The 24,719-nt window shown below is 51.8% G+C and overlaps 1 protein-coding gene across 1 annotated transcript in view; it reads right to left on the bottom strand.

Moving 5' to 3' along the window:
* Positions 1-23,219, bottom strand: part of HPSE2 (heparanase 2 (inactive)) — a 112,444-nt gene extending 89,225 nt beyond the window's left edge. The window contains exons 1-3 of the mRNA XM_037399801.1: positions 22,474-23,219; positions 21,227-21,384; positions 9,450-9,611 (exon numbers count right to left, since the gene is read on the bottom strand). Of these exons, the coding sequence (XP_037255698.1) occupies positions 9,450-9,611; positions 21,227-21,384; positions 22,474-22,733 (580 nt within the window). The 5' untranslated portion in view covers positions 22,734-23,219. The remainder of the gene's footprint in view (positions 1-9,449; positions 9,612-21,226; positions 21,385-22,473) is intronic.
* Positions 23,220-24,719: the final 1,500 nt, after the last annotated feature.

Genomic DNA, 24,719 nt, shown 5'->3' with positions numbered 1-24,719 from the left:
AGATAAACACTGTTTAATCACCCACCCTGGATAATTTGCACCTCCAAGTGCTCTAAGGAGATCTCTGACCCACTGATGCTAATTTTTAATAAATCTCGGAATGCCAAGTAATTCTAGAAGGGCAGGAGAGCCCTAACCCCATGCCCGTGCTTAGGCAGGACTAGCTGACCGAGGGGGTGACAGTCAGTCAGCCTGAAAGCAGACCTAGACAGAGTAATTAAAAGCCAATATGAGAATCTACCAATAATTCATTATATTCATGCCTCAGCTAATTACCAGCCAACATATGTTGTACAGAATCAAGTCCTGTCTAACCGATGTTATAGCTTGATTTAAGAACTTGCATTAATAGAAATAATTTGGCATAACTAGGTGGACAGAAGTGGCTGACGAGACAAAAACATATCCATCCTCTGCTTCCCATCACACAGGATGCAGTGTTTTTATCAATCGTTCAGGTAAATATGAATATAATATCCTTAGAGGCAGCTTGCAGATAGCACAAATGTAGGTTAGTAAATAACAAACAAAACAGCCCCCATTTACCCTGTGATCCAATTTGTACAGCTAAATGGCCACCATCCAACCAAGCATGCTTTAATTCAGCCAAGCACAAGATAATACACGTACAGGAAAACAATATAGAGCTTGTATCTCCAGGATGGAAAAGTCTGTCCTGCATGGTCACAGGACAAAGGAGGAGCTATGAAGGGATTCTAGCAAAGTGAAACTTAAGGAGCCAAATCTATTCAGCTTATGGAAGAGGAAAATCCACACAATGAGACTGCTGCTCACAGGCGTTACAGTAGTGCGGGGGGAGAGAGGTTTCTAACCTGATGGGGGAAGTCAAAGCAAGCTCCAGGGGTTGGAAGTCAGAGTTAAACACGATGCTGACACAGAGAAAAATTATCTTCAGCACAGCAGATGAGAAATATCACACAAGGTGGTCTGGATGATCTGGGGGCCCAGCACAAAAGCAGGAGGTGAAATTCAGTAGTACAAAGGGCAGGTATAAAAACCACTGTGTAACGTAAGAGTGGAAGGAGCCCAGACACTGGCACACTGGGGGTCTGCTTTAGGCTACAAAATCAGGGAGATCAGAAGCACAGGCTTATTGGGAGCATCTGAAACACAGAACCCACTGGTAATTAGGGACCTTTAACTGCCCACACATTTGCCAGAGAAGGAAGACATCAGACACAGCCTTGCATCAAGTTCCCGGAATGCACAGAGAAAAAAATCGTGAAAGAAGAGACAGGAATAAAACTAGGAAGGAGGCTCCTCGAGGTTTTATTCTCATCAGGAGAGAAAACCCGGGAAAAAACATAAAGGTGGAAAGCACCATGGGTGAGGGAGCCTGAGTGTGTGTACTTATTAGGAATAGAAGGGAAAATAGCAGCAGGGTAGAAACAGTGCTTTGTAAGGACTGAGGCTTCAGTAAACTCAGGGGGTTGGCAAGTGAGATTCCATGCAGAATGAAAAGGGAGTTCAGGAAAGATGGTGTTTTGTAAACACACAGCAAGATAAGGGAACAAATGAAAATTATTTGGGGGGGGGAGGTACGATAAGGGTAAATCACAGACTCCTCCATGGCTGCAGCACATGAAGGAGAAATGGAAACTCCATCAGGCTGATGTGGATGAGCACAAAGGAACAGCATCAGGAGAGACAGACGGAGCGAAAGAGCCAAGTGTTCAACAGAAACTGCACGCAGCAGGGATCACCAGCGGCAACAAGGAGACATTTGATAACTACATCGGTGGGAAGAGGCAGACCAAAGAGTTCATCACCTCCTGAGCAGGGAAAAAAGGTTAATAGATTGGTTTATGCCACTGAACACGCCACAAGCCCTTCCAAAGCTGTTAGTGCATGTCAGCCCTCCCCCCTTCCACCGAAATCTGTTTTCTGTTAGGTTTATGCGTTTTCTTTATTCTCTACAAAGCACCCTGAACTGGCTGGTTCTGGTAATGACATTACATATTATAATATAATTGCTAATTTTAAGATGCACAATTTATAAAATATCTTCTCTTGTGAGGCTAGTTAAATCAGACAGCAAATTGAACTTGATAAATACTGAACACGCTGTACTAAGCCATGTTCCCCACAGTTACAAAAGCAATAACCAAATTGGATAATGAGAAAGCCAAAGTATTGCTTAACAGACTAGAGAGTGTCACCTGAAAAAGAGATTCACCTTCATGACCTCTCTCACACACACACACACACACCCCATCAGTGCACAACGAGTTGTAAAACTACTAATTAGGGTAAGAGGAGGCAGGGGATCCCAGGGGGTTGGCTCGCAGCTGTCTCAGGAAGCAAGGAGGTATAAATTGGGACACAATTTCACAATAGCAAACAACTCTAAGTTAAAGCTGAAATGTTTAATGCTTTTGCTGGTTCAGACTTCACAAAAAAGGATAGCTAAGAGCACAAAGTTAATGCAATTAAAAGCAGCAGAGCAGAAGTGTAAGGTACGGTGGTAGCACATGAGCAAAATGAAGATTACTGAAGTTTGATGTTTTCAAATAGGCTGAGGTCCATAAGCAGCTATCTCTAGGAATTTTTGGAAGACAGATGAGGCTTCAAAAGACTGGAAAAGGGCAATGTGGTGGCTATATTCAACAAGTTGAAAAATCAAGGAAATTGCAGGACAGTCAACTTCAAATCCTGGAAAAGTTTTGAAACAAATCATCAAACAATCCATCTGCAAGGAAGGGCTGGAAGCAACAGCCCTGCCACATGAAGGCAACTGCCTTCTCTTAGAGCAAAAGGGTCTCATTTGTGAGATAGAGGCAACAGATGTTCTACACCTTTACTTTTGTAAGGCTTTACCCCCAGCTTCATATAACATTTTAATTAGAAAATTAGGAAAATAGTCTAGAGTTAATTCCATATTGGGAATACACAGCTGGTTGGGAGACTGTATAGAGAAGTGCAGGCATGAACAAGCAATATTGTAAAAAAAAAAAATCCATGATTATAGAGGATTATACAGACAGGAGTGTCACGCACAAGGTACATGAAATAACCCTGCTGCTCTTCTCAGTCAAGAAAGGCCTCAGCTACGATACTGGGCTCTTTTCAAGGCAATGTGCTTCAGAAACAGCCCAGACCAAGTGGAGAGAGCCCAAGAGACCCCAACAAAACACAGAACCACAAAAAAATTTAAAGAGGGCTGAAAGGGACCTCAAGAGGCAGCATCAACCACGTACGTGTCATTCAACTTGAAAATAACATGGCCATGAGGAAAGAGCAAATGAAAGGCAGTTGTTCGGTGTAGAGAACAAAAGTCTTCAGGGAAACACGATAACAAGCCTCAAATATGTAAAAGATTTCTGCAAAGAGGAAAGGAGCACTGTAAGCTGCTCTCTGTGTCCACAGGGAGAGGACATGCCGTAATGGGCTTAAATTGAAGCAAGATATTTTAAAAACAACTCCATAATGATATAGATAAATACACCCTAGAACAAATTGTTGTGGGAGGGTACATCAAGAGGTTTAAGAACAAGGATAAAGCCACATAGTTTGAACCAGTTAACAGCGATGTCCCCACAACTTGGGCAATGCTGGTGCCTGGCTGCTGAGCCCCAACACCCTGCTGCCTTCACACGCATATGCCCAGGAACATGATATATTTCAGCTATGCACCAAACACCTTCAGCAACCTGTGTACTAAAAACAAACAACATTTTGCTTCAGAATGAGCTCATATAAACAACTGATAATGGCACAAAAATACTCAGTCACAAGAGGGTTTTTTCCACACACTTTTTTTCCCCAGCACCATCCCCTCAGCTCTGATTCCAAGGTCTCACAAGACACCTGCAAACCATCCTCAAAAGTGATCCAGCAACACTGCTGGTCATTAACTATGGGCTCAGTACAGATATTGTTTTAATGACATATTACTATTTTCCCAGTCCCTTCCTCCCAGGAAACCCCGCAGTGTTTCATGGTGATTCTCTCACCCTCGCTCCTTCCCATAGGACCTGATGAAATTATTGTCTTTGCCTTGCTGATGTGACTTCTCCACCAGTACCCTGGTTGTACTAATCAAGGAAACAAACTCGGGGAAACTGTTTTGTGTACTTAGCTTTGAATGCTACTTTTTCTTCTTCAGCCCCAACAAAAGGTTCAAATCCCCCCAAAGTCTGTCTGTTTTTTCAACTGTATCAGCTGATTACATAAAATATATTGCCACTTCTTATACACCTTTCTCCAAGTGAGGTCCAGGTACAGCTGTTTTGTCATGGAAAAGGCTAGAAGATGCCCTCTGAAGGTCCTTTCCAGATCTATTTTGTACAATGCTCTGGATAACATCTATATTGTAAGGGGCTGCGATGGACAGAAGGGCAGACAGGCTGATCCAAAAGCCACTCACAGGCCTGTTACAGAGCCCCAGACAGCTCTCTCCTTGAGGGAAAGCTGGAGAGCAAGCGCAGCGCGGACCACCCCAGACCAGCACCCTGTAAAACCAGCTACGATGAGCATCACTGCTGTGCGGACCACAGGATGTTTAGGCTGCTGACCCCAAACAAGCTGCCAAAAAGGCAAGAAAGCTGTACTACCTCTGCAACAACCCTCCCAGGTCCCATCTCAAAGCAGCCCCCCCTCCAGCCTCATGAAGTTAGCTGTAACTGGGGATAAAACCATATATCTGGGGGAAATTCCAGCAAAAACAAGCGGAGCAGCCTTTCTGCCCAGCAGCACAGGCACCAAAAGCACACCCAGCCCTATGCCCTGCTCTCTGCTCAGCACCCCTCGTGAGGGCAGCCTCTGAGCCAGCCCCCTCCGGACCCAGCACTCCATGGGATGGGGTCCTGACCACCATCTCCCAGAACCACAGCAATTCAGCAGGAATCTCAGAATCACCAGGGGAGGTTCACAAGTGCAGGAAGCACAAACACCACAGGTGCTCAACCTGAGCTGTGTGATTCCCTGCCAAGAAACAAGTACAACTGTGGCTCTCCCTGTCTTCATGGGGGAGGAGAAAAACATATTTCTCTGGGGCAGCATCTCACTCACAAGCTCTCCATACAGACACACCGCCCTCATTCCTGCTCTGTGCTGGAATGCACACATGACTGCTCTACAGTAGCCACACACTTGCTCTACTCCCCCATGTTCTGCTTCACCCCACTCATCCCACCATTACGTATCCCCACTTGGGAAAAGCTGGTGTGCGCCCTTCCATCACCATCACCACCACCACCTCACCCACCCATATACCACTTACCCTGGATGAAGAGGGTCTCTCCCTGGCTGCTAACACTCCAGAAGTAGATTCTCCCAAGGAAAGCCTCACACAGAACTCACAGCTGCTGTTATGGCAGTTTATCTAATGACCTTAGCAGGGGTTATAGGATGACAATGTAAAACACCTGATTGCAGTGTTGGACACCAACAGTGAAATACACTCTTCAGCAGTTCTCAGCTCTGTTCCTATCAGCTCCCACCTGATTTAATTCCCCGAGCCTCTCTCAGTGCAGCTGGAAAAGACCCTCTGCTAACATCCTCAGCAGACTGGGGCCACAGGGAGTCAACTGGGAGCAGTGTATGCCCTGTGGGACAGGCCTCCTCCCTTAACTGCTGTTTTGAGAGGCTGCATTGCATGATGTGTCAGGATGGAGGGCTTCCCATCACACACTCTGCAGTCTCCTCACTAGCTTCTCAGTGCAGATGTGGTGTGGTAGGACAGACTGGAGAGCTGTCATCACTAGTCTCCTGATGCAGTGAAGTAATCTGCACTGTAGCTTCAGGCAGAAGGTAGAGCAGAAGGAAGAGATGTTTTTCCACTGCTCAGAATGAGAAGTGGGGCACTATTTGGTTTCCTCAGGATAAGAACCCCTAGAGGGAAATTTATGGTTTGTACTTGTATCTTGGGAAGCTCAGTTACACTTAACACCTCACGTAAATACAAGAGGGGACAGTTTTCCACATATGTCTATTGACCTGAGCAATTCCCTCTTCCATTGGGCTTAACGGGCTTTACTTAACAGTGCAGAAACCTGCAGATATCCAGTCTCTTCAAGTACAAATGCAGTATGTTAACCCAGCCCAACCTGGCACCACAGGTGGAGGAATTCCAATTTAATCTATCAAAGCTCTGCCTGCTGCTGCTCCGCTCTCTAAAACCTGCATGCATGTTGTGTCTCTGCTGCCCTGGGCAGCTCTTCACACCTCACCTGCTGCCAGCCCGATGCTGTGCATTCACGCCTCAGCTCCAGGGCTCCAAAATCACCTTACTGTCACCTGAACGGTTCTCCTGAGGGCTGCATAGGAGGGAAGCCTGGTGTGATGATTGCAACTTCTACTCCAGATGATACAAGCTATAAAAGAATCACTGCTTGCTCCACCTAACTAGACTAGGAAGGAGCAGAGAAGCATTTCCAGGGAAAGATTCCTCCTCCTCCCCCATCCCACCATGGTCTGAGCTGAGAGCGCCAGTTCCCAGAGAGAAGCAGGCGATGCTGTGCACTCTCCCCCTGCTCTACCACTGGCTTACCCAGAAGCATCAGAGAATGCTGACCTGTGAAATGAGATACCTATCTCTGAGCACCAAGGGGGAAACTGCAAAGATTAATAAGCCTCAAAATGTTATACAGCATTTAAATAGTACTGTCACAGATCAAAGACTATCACTGATCTCAGTGAGGCAGGCTCAGTAAGTCTAGAAAGATCGCGTACAAAAAGCAAATGCAAGATGCAAGGGAAAGCCTGCAGACGGGAGCTAAGGAAAGCTCATACTTGCTTAGAGAAACCAAAGTGGCCTAAGCCAGTCTAACATGTGCTCCTGAAGGAATAAGAGCCAGAAACACTGCCTGGTTTCACTCAGTCTCAGTTGTGTCTTAGCACAAAAAAACACATTTCATTTTAAGACACCCTCTTACCTTGGAGGTACCTGCTGCTGGGAGCAGCTGAAATCCCAGTGCAAAACCACAACCCTGCCTGATCACCGAGATAAGGAGCACACTGGGAACCATGTGCAACTGGTGAATAGATTTGAAAAAAAAAAAACGATTTACACTGATGCCACAGGGACTGCAGAATCACACTCCCTGCACTCAAAGAGCTTTCATTCTTAAAGCCATAGGAAACTCCATGAAAGTTTGATGGCAATATCATTTGCCAACACTTGCAGGCAGCGTGGGAGGCCTGATCTATACTCTTTCAAGCTGTTTGTATAACTATGTCATATGGGAGGAGGAGGAAGAGAAGGAGACTCTTTGTCCAAATCACTACAGTGGTAGTAGCAGGGGAATAAAGATGCCTCACGGTGCTATTCCTACTCCCAAGTTCTCCTACAGTAGTTATCCCATTGTAAAGCACCTTTATTACCACATGACTTTGGGCAAGATACTCCATTTACATTTCTTTGGTACAATTAAAGTGCTGTAGGAACTAGCAGTAGTAGGATCCCCTCTTACACAGAGGCATGGAGTTGAATATTCTCCCAGTCTAGGTTGGACACTGAGTGCTGAGGGTCATCCGCAGTACATACGCTGCATGAGGCCAGGTGACTCCTGGATACAGACCTCCAGGAGGAAACACAGTTCTCAGGGATCCCCCAGGTACTCTGTCCCTGCAAACTCAGTCCTTGACTGTCCCTCCCTAAGCCAGATCTGGATCCTTGCTCCTGCACCTCACCTCACAACCTGGGGACTCCCTACAGCACTGTACAAAACCACTGTGCAGAGCAAAAAGAAGTCCTCAAGCAAACTCTGGCTGATTGAATTTTGAAGGTAAGGAATGCCCTGCTGCAACAGATGTACAATCCCCTCTGCCCACCCCAAACACCAGATCCATCACAGAGAAGGGAAATATTTACACAAGTTAGTAGAGTTCCAGTTAAATATTATGCTTAGCTGTCTAGAGTCCATGTTCTCAGACTACGTCTATGAAATAAAAGATTAAACTTCATAACAATTACGAAGTTGCTCTGCTCACATTCAAAGGGAGTTAAAGGACATTAAAATAGTTCTTTGGGTAGTATTCCAGTGAAGTTGTTCTCTCTCCCCTGGAGAGTCAGAGCTAAAACCTTCTGAACTATCTTGTAAACACACTTGGAAAGGCTAAGAGCTGAGCTGATAACCAGGTAGCACCTCTGCTCTGCAGGTTCTGTTAAAAATGTGAGCAATGCTGGGGAGCTTTTGAAGCAGTGAGAGAAGGAGGATAGGGGAGAGCAGCTTCTCTTCTCGAGGGAAGTTTGTTTAGTGGAAAGTAAGCAAGTTGTCAGGGGAAAAGCTGACAATGTTGATTCCAGCAGTTGTACTGGGAATAAACAGCCAAGTGGATTACGTTACAGAGAATGAGGAATGGCTCTTGAGGATCCCATTTAAATACTCTGCACTCAGGAATGATGCAATTAAGCCACACTCGTGGCCCCGATGCCCACTGGCCCCTGGGCTAAGCCCTCTGCCAGCCCTGGTATCGTCGTCCCACCTCTGTGGGTCCCCCAGAGGTCCAGCACAACTGATGTCCCCAGGAGAGCCAGAGCTCACTGCTGCACTGGTGAGGACGAAGACCCATGTTGGCTTCAAGGCAGAGGCTGGACAGCAGACAGGGTGGGGGAGGAGATTGCCCAGGACCCACTTGCCTCTCCCAGCCCAGCAGCAGGGGAGGGCCACCATGGGGCTTGCCATCTCCTCCCTAGCCAGAGCACAGGGCCCTCCCTCTCACAAAAATTGTATGCCTCCCTGCCTTTCACAGGAAAGGGACCCAGCAAGAGGAGAAGGGGATCTTGTTTGATTTATTAGTCTCTTCCTCCTTCCCATCGTCTGTGGCTCATCCAGCTGTAGCGATAAGGAGAACAGCTATGAAAGGACACTCATGGCTGCTGGGATCCCGTCCTTCTGCCCACTCACTGCCTGAAGACATCAGTCCTTTATAAGCACCATTAAATGTGTATCCAAAGTGTGGCAGTGTCCTCCATCCTTCGAGATTCTGTTCCCTGGATAATACAAACAGTTGCCAGAAAAAGAGTATCCTCTCATCTCTGTCTGGGCCATTATCCCTTTATATTTGCTCTTTAATATTTACTGGGTTCACACAAAGTGCATGCTCTGGAAAGAAAAAAAAATCAGCTGCAGCTTAAAGGACTCCAAATTTAGTAATTGCTGCAGCCCCATCAACGTGAACTGTTAGCAGGGAGATTTCTCCAGCACTTCACGTGCTGTGGTATTCTGCTTAGGTCAGGCTGTAGAAAACATTCTGTCCAGGGGCACCAAATCTGGAGTGTCTGCGTAGGTGCCAGCCACAGAGGCCTTATGAGTCCACCACAAGCTCCTGCAGGTCCTTTCCCTCCCAGCACCCAGTAATCTTGGTAGGAAACAGAGGCAGCCAGAGAGATGCTGATTCATAGAGAGGTGAAGCACCCGACACACCTGTGAGTTAGCAAGAACTAGCCCCATCTCCTGGCTCCAGAGCTGGTCTTGCAGCCTTACCTGTTAACGTGAGGTTGCTGTATGTGTTTGAAAACTGCTCCTTTAACAAAACCAAGTGCATCTGAGCTGCCTTTTCCCTCTGTAGCTCCAACATTATGTCAGGATGCTGGGCGATCTTACAGCCTTTCTGCTTATCCAGGGCAATGTCGCTGCGAACAATGTCTACAGCAAAAGGGAAAGAAAAAAGGGAGATGGCCAAACCTCAGCTTTTATTTTAACCAGATGCTTGGATCAGCACCAGCCAACATGACAGCCACACAACCATCACTCAGCACGAGCAACCCAAAAAAAGGGTCCAAACCCCTCAGATCCACCTATCCAATGAACCGTCTCTGCTCAAGTCTCCTTTTCTTCCACAGAAAGCTCAAGTCACTGACTTCAACATGCTTACAGAGCCTACTGCCCCTTCCAGCCTTCACCTGCCCAGCAGCTGAGCTCCTACAATGATGACCGCTCTCTTGCAGGAAAGTGCAAAAGTCTCCCAGCATTTATGTTACAACCTTGTTACTGGTGTGTTTGACACTAAATAATGATAAAACACTAAATCCCATTCTGGTGACCCCTGGCTTCCATCTACCCTTGTCTGTCGAAGAGGTGATGAAGGAGGCTTGTTCTCACCTTGTTCATCCTCACTGCAGCCATCACAGCTAGAGTTAGGTCAGCATGGCTTACAAATCTTTGAACCGGTGTCTATACCCTTCTAATTCCTGACATTCAATTCAGGAGGCAGGTCAATTATCTAACAACTGGTTTTTCTTCATAAGAGCATTTTATAAGTCATATTTTGAAATAAGAATATTATACTCCCTCTCCTAGAACTACTCACCTGCTAGGGAAATAGAAAGATGGAGGAAGCAGGGTAGAACAAGAATCAAGTAAGATGTGTTCAGTCTAAATAGGAGGGGAATGGTGCAAACTAGTCCTTGCAAGGTCCTTTTCTGGGTTTAATAAACTCTGTAACATGCTCAGATCCACAGGCACCATATGCTGTGTCTAATTCTTACAAAATCTTAGCCAGCCAGCACTGATAAGGAAGGATGGAAGCTGGAGTTCTTCCATCACATTGTATGAGGTCACCCTTTGCATCACGAGGCTGCGCTTTGCTTGGTTTAATTCCCATCTAGCTAGAAGTTTCTGAAGGAGCTTATTGTCTGAAGAGAGTCACATCTTGCTCCACATGCACTCTCCAGCTCCATTATTGTTATGCATATCAAGGAACACAAGTTGTTTCCAGTAGTCATGCTCCTGTCATTCAAGGTGTCAAATCCCAGGTTCAGCAAACCTAGGTTCAGAGCTCTGCTCTGTCTTGGGCCCTAGCAGGGAACCCCCCTCCAAAGGTGAGGTGGAGGCTGGAAGCCACATTATCCTCCTGTCTCTGAGCCTCATCCTAGTTTCCTATAGAGTCACTATACTTGTCTTGCCCAGGTTGTGCTCTGTCCGTTTCTTTACTACATAGTTTGGGATTAACACAGCTTCTCTAAAACCTGCCTAAAAAAAGACTTGTCAGAACAGTAACGTCATTAAAGCACCTGTGGTCTGTAGTCAGGGTCATGAGCTCCCTCCTCCACCCACAGCTAACATGCTCAGGAGTAGAGATAGGGCAGCATCCAGCTAGCATGAAAATATGGCTCCATATTTCCACATACAGCACAGGGGCTTCAATGTGGAGAGATGAGATGGAGCAAGAGGAAGGAATAAAGGGCAGATAATGAGCACCCCCCAACCACGTGCTTTTGGTGCACAACCTCCTAGGTAGACACTGGGTAAGATTTAGGCCTATCCAAACCCTGCCCAACTAATGAATGATACAATCCTGAACCCCTTTTGTGTGAGATATTTGGAAAACTGAAGACTGAGAAACACAGTCTTATCACTCTCCCACAGCACAAAGGCCACTGGTGTCACCCAGAGCTCACGAATGGTCATTCACCTTCCCAGGTGATGGATTTTCTTTTCTACAGGACTGAACGCAACTGGTGTACACCCCCCCAAAGCCCCAAGGCAAAATGGAGGAAAACACATCTGAACAAGACTGAGGTTTGAAACCAGATGGTCAATACACCATCTCCAATTCTCTTCAAACCACTTAAAGGAGTCCAGGCTGGGTCAAAACAAGGTTGTTTCCTAAAAGGGATGGAGGGCTGCTAAAACCCAAACCAGAGCCAACGTGGAGCCATGTGGAGGAACCATGGGCCCAGGACCAGGGTCCCTGCCCTCCTGGAGAGGGGCCAGGACAGCACCTTGGAGAGTGCAAGGGGACGTGGCAGCGGGTCCCGTGCGACACCCCTGCCTCCCTCCTCAGGGACCACGGTCACAGAGAACACGTGGCTGGGCAAGGGGTGCGTGCTGTCAGCAGGGTCTGGGGACAACAGGCAGGCCCAGGGGACCCGGCCCAGGAATGAGGAGCAGAAGCAGTATTCAGAGTCCTGTCGTTCAGTGATGGAGCTGTCATGACAGGGATTAGCACAAGGAAGTCAGGTCACATTCAGACAAATGACTCTCCCTGGGAGAGTTGGGGAGCAGGCCTGCAGGGCACAGAAAGTGGGGGCACTCCGGCAGTCACCTTCACGGGGTGCTCAGAGAGCTGCCACTGCAGGCACTCAGGAAGCAGACGCAAGGTCCTGGCTTCTCAGATCGATGAAGGACCCAAGGAACTTGTGCAAGACCTAAAAATGGAGGTGGAGCCCACATTCCTTGTAGCTCCAGCTTAAACGCAGGGCTGACGTCTGGGGTATGGAGCTCCCCCAAGAACTCAGTGCCCGGACATCCAGACCCCACCAGGCTGTGCTTGGTGCAGGGGAGGAGGCAACGGCACCTCCGCACCACTCTCCTGAACCAGCAGCACCGGGGGAAGAGGGGCGGCAGGCTGCAGCTTCTGGAGCCTCAAGGGAAAGCTCAGCAAGAGCAACCCAAGGGAAACAGCCAGCAAGGAGCTCGCAGCCCGCAGATCTTCAAGGATGAGATAGCAAAGAGAAAGGCCCGAGGAGCAAGGTGCCCCAGGAGGCGGTGGGCAGGGCAGCCCCCGAGCAGGGGCTCCGGCAGAAGGACACTCGCCGCCTTCCTGAACGGCGGTGAAAACAAAAAAATAGAAACTGCCCAGCAAAACACGAGCCCAGGCAGCCCTTGCCAGAAGTGCGAGAGAAGAACTCCAGATGTGGGAGCCCCAGAGGATGCCAAATGGTTTCCAAAGCCGGCAGGGGCCGAGCCCTGCGCCGAGCGGGGCCGGGGCCGTGCCGGGGCCGTGCCGTGCCGTGCCGGGTCAGTACCCTGGCCAGCTCAGCCTCCCGCGGCGGCGGCACGGCCGGGCGGACCCCCGGCGGCGCGGCGCTCCGGGGCGGCCCGGCGGCGGCGCGGGGCCCGCGGGGCCGGGCCGGCAGACGCCGTGCGGTATGGCGGGAGCACACCCGTGTGGCGGTCAGGTGAGCTGCGGCTGCCGGGACACACCGGCGCACGGCGAGGAAATCCCGGCGGCGGGGGGGAGGGGGGGGGGGCACCCGCCTTGGGCCCCAGCCCTGCCGGGAGCGGCTGCGGCGCCGGCAGCGGCAAGAGCTCTGCCCCGCCCGGCAAGAGCTCTGCCCCGCCGGCCCGGGGCGGAGGGTGCCGATTGGCAAAGGCCGCTTCGGTGCCGAGTTGCCTGCACGTTTCTCCGTCCTGCCGTGGGACCCGCAGACCTCCAGAGCTTGCCAGCATGCCGCCTATGGAGGTCACCCAGTTCAACAAGGGAAATTTCGAAGAACAAGTTAGAAAATACCCCTCGGGGCGACACAAGCACAGCAGTCCCAGCCCAGGGCAAGATGTCCATCCCAGGACTAGCTGAGCTCTAGCAGTTCCTTTCGGGGAGTCACCTGCACCAAGGTGTTGCACTAACCATTTCCCACCGTACCAGTATCAGGCCAGAGAGCTCCCAAGCTGTGAAACGTCCAGGATGGCGCACAGCGCAGGGAGACAGCTCGGAGGGTGTCCCTGACCCACAGAGCGAGCTGCCACCACCTGCCCACAGGCAACCCCCTGCCACATGTCACTGGAGTCACAGAGCACACACAGGTTATCGCGGTTCATCAGCTGGAAGATGGGAGGAGGAGGACACAGACCCAGGTTTATGTGCACAGGGAAGAGGGTTATGGTTATGGTCAAAGGGATGCACGATGGAAGGCTGAGAAGTCAGTTATCTTTCCATGTGTGTGTGAAAGTGAGCGCTGCCCACAGTCATCGCCACTCCAGCTACAGCCACCGTCACCACTGTCACAACACCAGAACAAGCTGAGTTTGCCCACCCTCCTAATGAGACTGTTTGCTTCAGCTTTCTGGTCTTAGAAAGTGGATTTGAAAGGAAAAAACTATTTTATGTTAACAAAACCCCAATATTCTTACTAAAAATTTGGAATATTAGTAAATGGTGTTGGTGCAGAAGCTAGACAGATGTTCAATGGGCCACAGGCAAAACTCATGAATTGCAGGTTGCCAAACTTCTAAAATACCTACTTTTTTAAATCAACACATTTAAAAATGCTTTTAAAACCAGATTTGCCTGCTGCAGTTCTTATAAAATGCCCAGTGACTGAAATTGGGAACATAGCTTCTAGTTAGAAAGCCTGAAGATATCTGAAGCCAGCAACTGCATCCTCATCATGTCTGTCTTCAGCAGGTGAATTTCTGACACATTAGTGGCATTCCTTTCCTTTAGCTGGGAAAAATTCCCTGATAATGAGTTCCACAACTTATTTCCCACTATATATATATATAAATAATTATATATTTGTTTGTTTTATATGAAACAATTCCACTGGATGCTCCCTATTTCTTGTGTCATGAAAACAAGGAAATAATCATTCCCCAATTGCCTCCGTGTATCACTGAGTTCACAGCACTTATCATATTGTCAGTTATTTTTTCCAAGCTTAAAAAAAAACCAATCTGGATGACTGAAAGCTGTGACTTTGATCACTTCCATCACCCCATTCTATACATATATATTCTTTACACTGATTAGTAAGCTATCACCTAGTTTGCTTATAGCATAAGAATGTTCTCAATTAGTTTCTCCAATTCTTTTCTAATATTCCTAACATTAGATTCATTTTTTACTTCCCTAAATGTATTCAGAGACCAATCCATAATAAATTCAAAACATTTTCCCTTAATGGCAACTATTTAGAATCTATAGCTGTATATGAAAAGTCACACTCATTTCCCCTGTGCATGAAACTTTGCATGACTCAGTTCATAAGAAGAGGAGGTAGCATAGAAAGAAGCGTGGAACTAGCAAAAGTATGTAATTTTTTTAGAGAATTTAGCATGTTTGTTATAAACCATCAAACATATAACCATAGAAATCTTTCATCTCACCCATATGCCAGCAAATAGCTAACAAATCAGGATCTAATCGTTTGATTGCACCATTTTCTGCAGTTATTAAAAAAAAAATTCATGCATGATTCTACCAAAACGGTTTGAAATTTAAAAAGAAAAAATGGAGGTAAACAGACAATCTTTGGAAGTATCTCCAGCATAGGCGGGATCTCCCTTACCTTGTGTAAGGTGATTTCTGTAGCCTTTTTTTTTTTTTTAATTTCTGAGGAAACAGCTAAGCACTGGAGCTTGTTACACAGAAATCCCTGCTCGGCAGAGCAGGTTGCAGCTCCTCCGCTGCAGGCATGGTCCCTGGGAACTAGGGAGCAGGAGGGCTGCCTCAGAGCTCATGCCATGTGCTAAGCAACCTCTGGTCTGGCAAATCCCAGAAAACCAAAGGGCATCAGAGGATGTACTGGCCACAGGGACTGAGTGCTTGCAAAGTCTGAAATGCTGCAGCCCTCCCAAAGGAGCCGCATTCTAAACACTTGAAGGATGAAAACAACTGTTCCCTCTGCAAGCTCTGAAAGGACAGATGTCTAAACTGTTGAGGGGTGCTTAGGCAGACAAAAAGGGGGCTCTGGGTGACCAGAAACAGAAGGCTATTCCTCAAATGAAGGAAAACTTGTTTGTTCATTTTCACTGGCACAATAGCATGGTTCGTCATTCAGAAACATCTGCTGAAAAGTTTTATGAGCTGGCAGAGCCAAAGGGGCAGTCCCAGCCACATGGCAATAGCCCTCCCTTGCTCTGGCTCTGCTATCCTCATACCCCACGACGACCCTCACAATCCTGCTCACTAAATGCACAGTAAAACAGTTGCCTTTTTTTCCTTAATTGGTTTTCTGCTGGCTTAGCAGAGGATCAGAAATGTGCCAGAGCCAACACAAGGAAAGCAGCAGAACACAGAGCAGCGCAAAAAGAAGGCATGGGGAACAACCTTTTTGGTGGCAGAGAACCAAGAGATGAGCTTCACCACCTTCAGGACAGAGTTTTGCAGGATTTAATCTGACCAAGGCTAAGGCTGCTGCAGTGCCACCTTTCACTGCAGGCTTTCCTTTCCCAACACTGTCCTCTACACCTTCCTGGTCACACACCATTAATCAGTTTAGGCGGCTGAATAAGCTGAAGTGCAATCATCTCTCCACCACCAGGTTTTGGCCAGCTGAGTTCTCCGAACTGACTCACCATGTAAACTCAGGCTCCAGGCATATAGGAGAGGGCACAAATATGCCAGAAGGGACAGAAGAGTGGGAGCAGCAGCCCTGACTGAGGTCAGCTCCAGCCTCTGTGCAATCCCACATACATATAAAAGAATCCTCTGATCATTTAGCAGATTATTATCTAGCTTTCCACTCAATTACTTACATCCTCGCACATACTCTAAAAGCACAGCATCCTAGAAGCTCCCTGTGCAATACAGACTGAGCAAGGGTGAAATGACATTCCCCCTGCTGCACAAATCTTGAGGTTCAGATGCAGTGCCAGGTACCTGAAGGCATCTGAAGGAATGGATCCCAGATGGAAAGGACACCCAGAAAATCTGTGCCAGGATTACACAGCACAGTGTGAAGTTTCCCACGCTATATAGCAGAATCTGCAGACTAGTATGGAAGGCTTAAGAAACATGTATTTTTCCATTTTTTTGTGGTAATTGGCTATTTTTCCAGATGCCCAGTATCCTCTCCAAAAAAGGAGATAGAATAGAAGGAAGTAAGTTACCAGCAATTAAAAGAGTGTTTTTGAAATGTGTTGTCCATATGCACTTCAGCTCAGAAACTTTTCTGACGCACTACCTACAGTGTGCATATGTGCTCCCCTTCCCCTCTCTCTCCCATGACCCACACAGGGCCGTACTGGCTGTGTGTGGTAAATGTCCTTTGGTCTCAGCCACACAATCCCAATAGGCTACACAAAGCCTGAGGGACAGGATGGAGCAGCTGTGCATTTGGGTCAATACATTTTGAAGAACTCCAGCTATGAGTAGCTTTTTCCCTTGAGTTTCCCTTCACAGCACATATGCACAGGGGGAAATTCTAAGCAATGTTTATACCTCCACAGGTTGTCCAAGGCTGGTCTGTGTGGCTTCAAGATGAGAGGCAGTTGAAGACTGCCTTGCGGATGAGGAGGTTCCACATCATCCCACCAAACTCATGCCGTACCACCAGCAGAGAGCTTCTGAAATGGGCTCTAGGTTCAAGCACCGAGGCAGCACCTGCATCATCCCTTGCTGAACTAACACCAGATCTCCACACCACACGTGACACCCCAACACCAAACGTCAGGGCAGCACGTGAATCAGATTTTATCAAACCAAACTTCAGAGTTTGGTTTTTGTACCGGCATCTACAGCAAACAGGCAACACTGTGCGTTTGCTCCAAAAAGCAGCTGCTCAAGCCAAGCCTGTTTTCCTGGAGACCAATGTATCTTATTGTCCCATTCCTCAGACCCAGCTGCTCCTTGGCACGTGTGAGGCAGTTGAAAGGACAGGCCAAACAGATTGCTTGGTATGCAATCCAACAGCAAAAGGAGAAGCATGTCTACTACAAAGCATGAGACCTTACACCTTGGTACCTGCCCAGGGATCACATGTGCCTATGGCAGGAGATAATAAAACACAACTCTTAGCACAGCTGGTGAAGAAAAACTCAGCAGGGCACATACAGAGAAACACCATGTAAGGGAGAGAAAAGTCTCTCAGGCTAAAAAAGTTACACCTCTTGATCATCAAATGCCAAAAAGTCTCTGGCACAGCCCCACCTCCTGGTACCACAGAGCTTGACATACATTAAACTGATTCTCTAACAGACCTGAGGCTGGCCAGTGCCATACCCAAGTAGGGTGGACTCCAGGGCTGACCACGCAAAGTAGGGGCTGCACAGGATGGCAGCCCCCTGGTGCACACTATAGACAGGGGTGTTAAAATAACAAATTAGTTAGACGACCTTCTAATATTTAGCAGACTTCAGCAGGCACATATAGGAATGCTGCCAACAACAGCAACTGCATACCCTATGGCTCACCTGAACCGTTCATCATAGGCAACCACTTTTACAAATTGCTCTGTCAGGTACGGACAAATCTGCCACCAGGTGATGAAATTGCTGGGCCAGCTTTATACGCAGTGCTGAAACAAGTTGCCACATGCACCTTCTTCATGGGCATTCACAGGCTGCCACCACAGATCACTCACCACTTCATTACCTTTACTGCCCAGACATGACTGGTCTGGACTGGGGTGAGGCTGTTCTGAGTTACAAAGGAAAGATGCCATACACACCTGGTATTACACAATACTTCCAGGTCTGTGCTTCCAGGAAGAATTTGTACAAGAAAAGAATGACCCTGAAGCCTAAAGGAAACACCTCATTTCAGAAAAATGAAGTACATTTTAGATAAAAGTCAAAAGTAACCTCTATAAACCCTCAGAGAGTACCCATGCTCTCTGTGGAGGAAAGGAGAGGAAAAAGATGGGTTGGGGAATCCTACCTTTGGATACCTGTCTAGGTAAAGACAATTTTCAGAAGGTGGACTTATGCATGGCTGTAACAGTTTGAAAGGGAAATCAATATAATTTTAAACAGAAGGGAAAGAGTAGGGCGAATCTCTGAGGAGGTCCAATCATCAGGAAGGTGGAGGCAGAGATAGAAAAGACCATCAAAGGCAGCAGCAAGGAATAACTGATCTGGAGGGCAATGGGGTAACAGAGGAGGATTTACAGCGCAAAGATCCCTGCACAGACATTCACTCAAACTCCAGCAAGCGTGGTCACAGGGCAGAGGACTCATAAAGGATGCTGCAAAGCAGTCCTGTTGCTGCTGCTGCCCATCTGAATGCCTGAGATGGCCACAGTGGGGTGGCCTATGAGCATGCAGAGGAGTGCAGCTGCCTGTGATGTGAACAACTACTCACAGAGTTACTTGCTACTAACTGCAGTTCTGAGCAGTCTTGTACACATGCCCTTCACCTCTCAGTCCTGCATGCTATTGAATTGCTGCAGCTGAGAGGAACATAAGATGTGCCCTTCCCTCCCCATCTACGTGCAGGCTACATGGGAACATGAGGCTCAGGAACACCCGCTGGGGCTGCAAAAATAGCCCAGGGGCTGGGGCCACAGGCCTGGAGTCTGTGTGCACCCACCCGGCAAACAGACAAACACTTGAAGCCAAAAAACACCAACCTAACCTTGTCATTCACTGAAAATCACTAAGGTGATGCGTAAGACTTAGAAAATTCTCTTTTAATGATTTTCTTTTTTAACTAACGGAGCCCCCCATTTTCTTCCTCAGTCCTGTGCCACTAAAGCTTAGACAAGAAATTTCAGAAAATAGATGCTGGACATACAAAAGCCCACAGATGTGGAAAACAACCCCAACCACACCAGATAACTCGGGGAGGAGGAAGGGTACCTAGCAGGATGCTTGCTGGCTTCCCCCACACTCAGGTGCTGATTGCCATCTTTTTTCTGTGCTGTCTGCCCAGGCTGTAAGTTCTTCGCAGCAAGGACATCTGCTTGCATGTTTGCGCATGCCCTGATCCCAGGCAGGTCCCAGGCAAGCCACAGATGAAGGAACAAAAACCAGACCAATGCTCCAAAAGGAGAAGATGGCCACTCAGATCCAGTACAGCAGGGCAGCAAGTTGCAGTGGCATCAGGATTTCATTTTGGAGAACTGGATCCCTCTAGTGAAGCACTCAGTACAGTCTCAGCACAAAAAGATGCAAGCTACTAGCAACTCTAGCCCTGGAGTTTGCACACAGATCTTAACAAATACGAAAGCTTTGCTTCCAGGCAGGAAATCCCTTTTGCCACACCTTTCTGATTTACACCGATGCTTGATACACACCACATGTGTCCCCTCCTTCCCTCACCCACATTCGCAATGGTTCTGTTCCACATTTAAGTGATGAAAAGTTAAGACCTGTGGTTACAACTTCTATGAAAAGCTTCATTTTGAAGGGCTGCTACATTTCAACTTTATTGCCACGAGGAAAACTGAAAGAAGCCAAAAGCTTGCAGTCCTTCCTAACATGAAAGCTGTTGTGAAGACATTTAATAAGTGTAAGTTCTCTCCTGCAAGCTGTTGAAATATTGAAAGTGGGAAAATTTATTCCTACAAATGTTTCGTATGAGTCCCATCCACAATTTTATGCACTACACTTAATTTCTTCTGTTCAAGGTGGCTGCGGCAGGTTTGGTCAGCATTCTCTCCCAAAGTGCTTCTCAGTAGGCAGAGCTTACAACAAACCCTTCGCCTGAGATTTGTTACAAGAAAAACAGGGAATAACATCAGGATTGCTCCAATTAGGAGACCAAGAGAAAGATGGAGCACACAAACTTACCCACCTGCCTGCGTGTGGGAATAGAGGGACATTCATCTCAGTGAGATCAGATGTTACATGGGGGAACAGCGGGAGCAAGAGCCATCAGAAAACTGGCAAATGCATCTGCTTTTTCCATTCAGCCCTGTACTGCTGACTAGATCTCTGCAAAACTTCCTCTGTTCCACAGATCTGCCCATTGGGATATGTCTGGCATTAATTGGCCTTCAAAATTACTTATGGAAATATCTTCAACTAATTTTTGTAAGATGTTAAGTAAGGGGGAAAATGGTTTTTGGGAAAAAAAAAAAACAAGCAAGAGAGAAAAATCGATAAATTCTTGCATGCGGACATGATCTTCTGCTTTTTAAAATAAATGCCTTAGGAGAGACACTTGGCCCTGACTATTCTACGAAGTTTCTTTGTGTGAATTAAGGGCCGCAAAAGGTGCGGAAAGCCTTTTGTGCAGCTGCGGAGCCCTGGGGAGGCGGGCAGAGGCGCGGGCAGGAGGGGAGCAGCAGAAAGCCGTGGGCCAGGCGGCGGCTGTCGGCACGATCTGCGATGGCAGAGCCCCCGAGGAGCGAGCAGCCTCGTCCGGGCACCCACCGGCGGGGACCGAGCGGCCCAGCCGCGCCCGCGCCCGGTGGGAGGCGGAACGCGGCACGGTACCGGGCCCCGGGGAGAAGAGAGCCCCATCCCGGGGCCGCGGTGCCCGGTCCCCGGCAGGAGCCGCGGCAAAGCCCCCGCTGCGCCCGACGGTGCCCGCTCGGGGCTTGGGAGCGGAGGGAGCCGGCGGGTGCGGCGGAGCGAGCGGTGGGACACGAAAAGCTCCGCTCCCCGGGGCCGGCCTTTTGTTCCCGGGGGTCGGCGTCCGCCGGATCCACCGGCAACGGGCGGACGGGCTCCGCCGATCTCCCCGGCTCCCCCCGTTCAGGAAGGGAAGGGTTCGGGGGAGGCTCCCCTGCCCGGTGCCTGGCAGTAGCACAGCCCGGGCGCGGCACGGCCCCGCCGGGGCACGGGGAGCGCGGGGCAGGCGGAGCGGGACCGCCCGGCGCCCGCAGCCCCCCGCCGCCGCGCCCGCCCCCCGCCCCGGCCCCGGAGCTCACCGTCCTCGTAGTTCTTGAGGTAGTAGTCGGGGCCGGGCCCGCCGCGGCTCTTGGCCGGGTTCTTCACGTTGTGGAACTGCAGAAAGTCCGTCCTCTTGCCCGCGAAGCGCAGGAAGGCGGGGGCCAGGCCCCGCGCCAGGGTCACCAGCCGCCGGGAGCTGGGGAGAGCAGAGAGCGGGCTGAGGGCGCCGCGGGCCGGGCCGGGCTCGCCCTGCCTCGGGACCGGCGACGACCAGCGGCCACGGGGTTTCGGGGAGCCGCCGTTGCCCTCTCCGGGCCCTGCTGCCCCGCCTGGCGCGATGCGCACGGGTACCTCCGCAGCGGCGCCCGGCTGCGGGGCTTTGCGCCGGCCGAGCGGCGCGGCCCGGGAGCGGGGAGCCGCTCCGCCTGCCGGTGGTGGCCCGGAGGCCGGCAGGACCCGGCTACCCCCCGACACCCCCCCCCCCTTGCCCGCCCCGGCGCCCCCCGGACAAGTGCAGCGGCGTCCCGGCGGCAGAAGCGCTCAGCGCCGCGCGGGACCGTGCGGCGGCCGAGCCGCCGGGGAGCGGAGCGGGGAGGGGACGGGAGGGGAGGGCAGCGGGAGCCGGCCCGGCTCCGCTTCGCCCGCTCCTTCCCTCTTCCTCGCCCCGCTCCTTCCCCGGAGGCGGAGGCGGCAGCCGAAGGGACCCTTGGAGCTGGCGTGCTGGGGAGACCCGCTCCCGCTCCCCGACTTACCCCGCAGGGAGAGGGCTTTCCGGCCGTCCCAGCGCCTCCAGGCCGCGGCCGCTCCGCACCGCCGGTGGAGCCCAGCGCAGCTGCAGCCTAGCTCTGCCCCCCGCGCCGGGCTGGAAGTCCGGGGAGCGGAGGGCTCTGAAGACCTGGCCGGCACCCCGCTCTCCGCCCGTCGGGACCTGGGGAAGGCTCGGCTCGGCAGGCGGCCCCGTTCCTGCTGCTGGGTTTTTTTGGGCTGGTTTGTTTTTGGTTGGTTGGGTTTTTTTTCCCTGTGCTGCCTCGGCCCCGTGTTGTGCTTTTTGCAGAGGAGCGGTTGTTGGAGCGAGGGGAGCACGACATTTTTTCAGTCATAACTGATAAGTCTCCGAAATGCTTTCTCCATTGCAAACATGTGCATCTTAATGGAAACCATGGCCTCGCTCCCTCCGTCACAACAAGCGCCGCCAGCAGCGCGGAGCCCGGCGGGGCTGGGCGGCGGGGCCGCCGGGGCGCCCCGCGGGCAGCGTGGGGAGGGCGCCGGGGGGCTCCTGCCTTACCTTAAGAAATCGAGCCAGCCATCATGAATGATGGAGGGGTCCAGCTGTAGGGAGAGGAAATTCTCACTGATTATCCTGACAGGGCTCTTGGTGTTGACATCAAGGAGAATGAGAGTTCTTCCCTTCACACCTGGAGGTTTCTCCACTGGCAGCGCTCTCCTGTCCCCGGCCTGGGAGGGCAGCGAGAAGGTGGCCATGAGAGCCAGCCCAGGTGCCATCAGGGCTAAGAGCCCGGGGGGGCAGGAGCTGGGACAGGGCATGCCGGAGAGCAGGAAACCCCTAATTAACTTGCTGTCTGCAGGGGCTCGCTGGTGGCTAATTGTCCTTATCTAAAGTGTGGGGCGCTCTGCCTTTTTTTGCAATGTTTTGGTGCTGGTGGAGGGGAACTCACGCCCCTGACCAGCCTTTCTCGCAGCCGGTGCCAAGACTCCTTGCAGCCAGCACCGCCCCTTTAAGAGATGCAGGCTCCAGACATTTTTAACTTTTTGAAGGTAAGGGGAGGCTCCTGGTTTAACCCCCTCGGCTCGGGGCCCGCCGGCCCGCCGCAGCCCCGCCAGCACCGAGCTTTCGCTTTGCGCCGGCTCTGCCGCCCACCGGCAGCCGCTTTCCGCCGCGGGAGCTCCCGCACCGCACAAAACCGGGCCGGAGCCGGGACACCGAGTCACCGGGGGGGTCGGGACCGGGGCCGGAGCGCGGCGGCCGCCCAGCCCGGCCTTATCTTGTCGCCAGCTGCAGGAATGGCCGAGGCGGTAAGGCAGCGGGGCGACCCCTGTTTGGGGGAAAGGGGGATTAATCACACCGGGGGGGGCGGGGAACCAAACCACTAAGCGGGACCGGCAGGGCTGGGCGAGGCCCCCGGTGCTGAGCGCTGACGGCTCCGCGGGACTCGACGGGCGCAGTGGGGCTGGGCCGCCGGCACCCGGAGCTCCGACGCGACACGCCCGGATCGCCCCGCTCGGAGCCACCGGCTCGGCCGGCCCGTGCACGGAGGCAGGTCGGGCACGGAGGGGGCGGGGGCGCGGGAAATCGGGCCGCCGGCCGCCCGCTCCCACCGGCCTCTGGGCCCAGAGTTGTCCGACCCGCGGCGGGGAAAGGAGGGGAGCGACAGCGGCAGCTCCCGGTGTGGAAACGTCCGCATCGGGGGTGCAAAGGACAACAGAGCTCGATGGAACCGACGATGTCCCTCGCGTCGGGGCCAGCCCGCGGCCCCTGCCTGCGAGACGGCCCGCGGCAGGACGGCCCGGTCTCGGCGCGCTGCAGAGGTGCGAGCGGACTCGGGTCTCGGCGCTGGGCGCAGGCTGGTGACCCCGGGCCTGGGATCGGTGACGGCTGCCGAGCACCCCGGGAACGATCGTTCATCTCAGGAAGTGTCCACCCCAATGGGCCATGCTCCCTCACGAGCACCGGGCAGCCTACCACGCCAGCAGCCGTGTCCTGGGCAAGTCGCGGGCTGCCGCATGCCAGCAGCCGGCGAGCTCCGGGACGCATACAGCGCCCTACCTGGGCCCTCCGCCGCGGCCCGTCCCCGTTCCCGCTTCGTCCGGGCCAGGCGGCACGCAGGGCCCCGGTGCCGCTGCCCGGCCCGGCGACGGAGGGCTGAGAGAGGCTGGACTGAGCCGGGCCCGGTGCGGTCCGTCGGGGCCCCGCAACCCCGGAGCCCCGGGGATGGGGCGCCCGCAGCACCATCTGCTGGTGAGGGGCCCGGCGCGGCGGGGAGCCGGCACCCACCTGCGGACACCGCCGCGCCGGGGTCGGGAGGTGCCGGGGCCGCGGGGAGCAGCGGGACTCCATAACAGAGGCACACATGGCGCCGGGAGCCGGGCCGCAAGGAGCCGCACGGAAGAGCGGCCAGACAGCGGGCAGCCGTCTGCGGGGCGCCCGGCCCGGGTACGAGCGGCGAGCGCTGCGGGGCGGCCGCCCCGAGCAGCCCGGGCCAGGGGCTATTCCAGCGCACGGACGGCCCGCTCTCCCGGCTGGGCTCCCCGCGGCTGGGAGCCCACTCCCGCTCCTCCCGCTCCCCGTGCAGAGCCACCTGCGGTCCCCGCCTGCCCCAGCCAGGGCCCGGGAGGCGGAGGGAGCGGAGCCGGTGTCTCCCACGACGTCTCACAGCTCGGTGCGCTCGGCGGAGCCCCCAGGAAAGTGGAGGCACTCGGGCCTGGGTCCCGAGGAAGTCCGCGGGCAGCGCCGTCTCCCCTGGAAATCTCCTGTCTCCTCGTCTCTGTGCCCTGCGAAACGCTCCAAGCCCC

The sequence above is a fragment of the Falco rusticolus genome, chromosome 9 (assembly GCF_015220075.1).
Source record: "Falco rusticolus isolate bFalRus1 chromosome 9, bFalRus1.pri, whole genome shotgun sequence".
In the NCBI taxonomy this organism is placed as follows: domain Eukaryota; kingdom Metazoa; phylum Chordata; class Aves; order Falconiformes; family Falconidae; genus Falco; species Falco rusticolus.
This window is presented reverse-complemented; position numbering and strand designations above follow the sequence as displayed.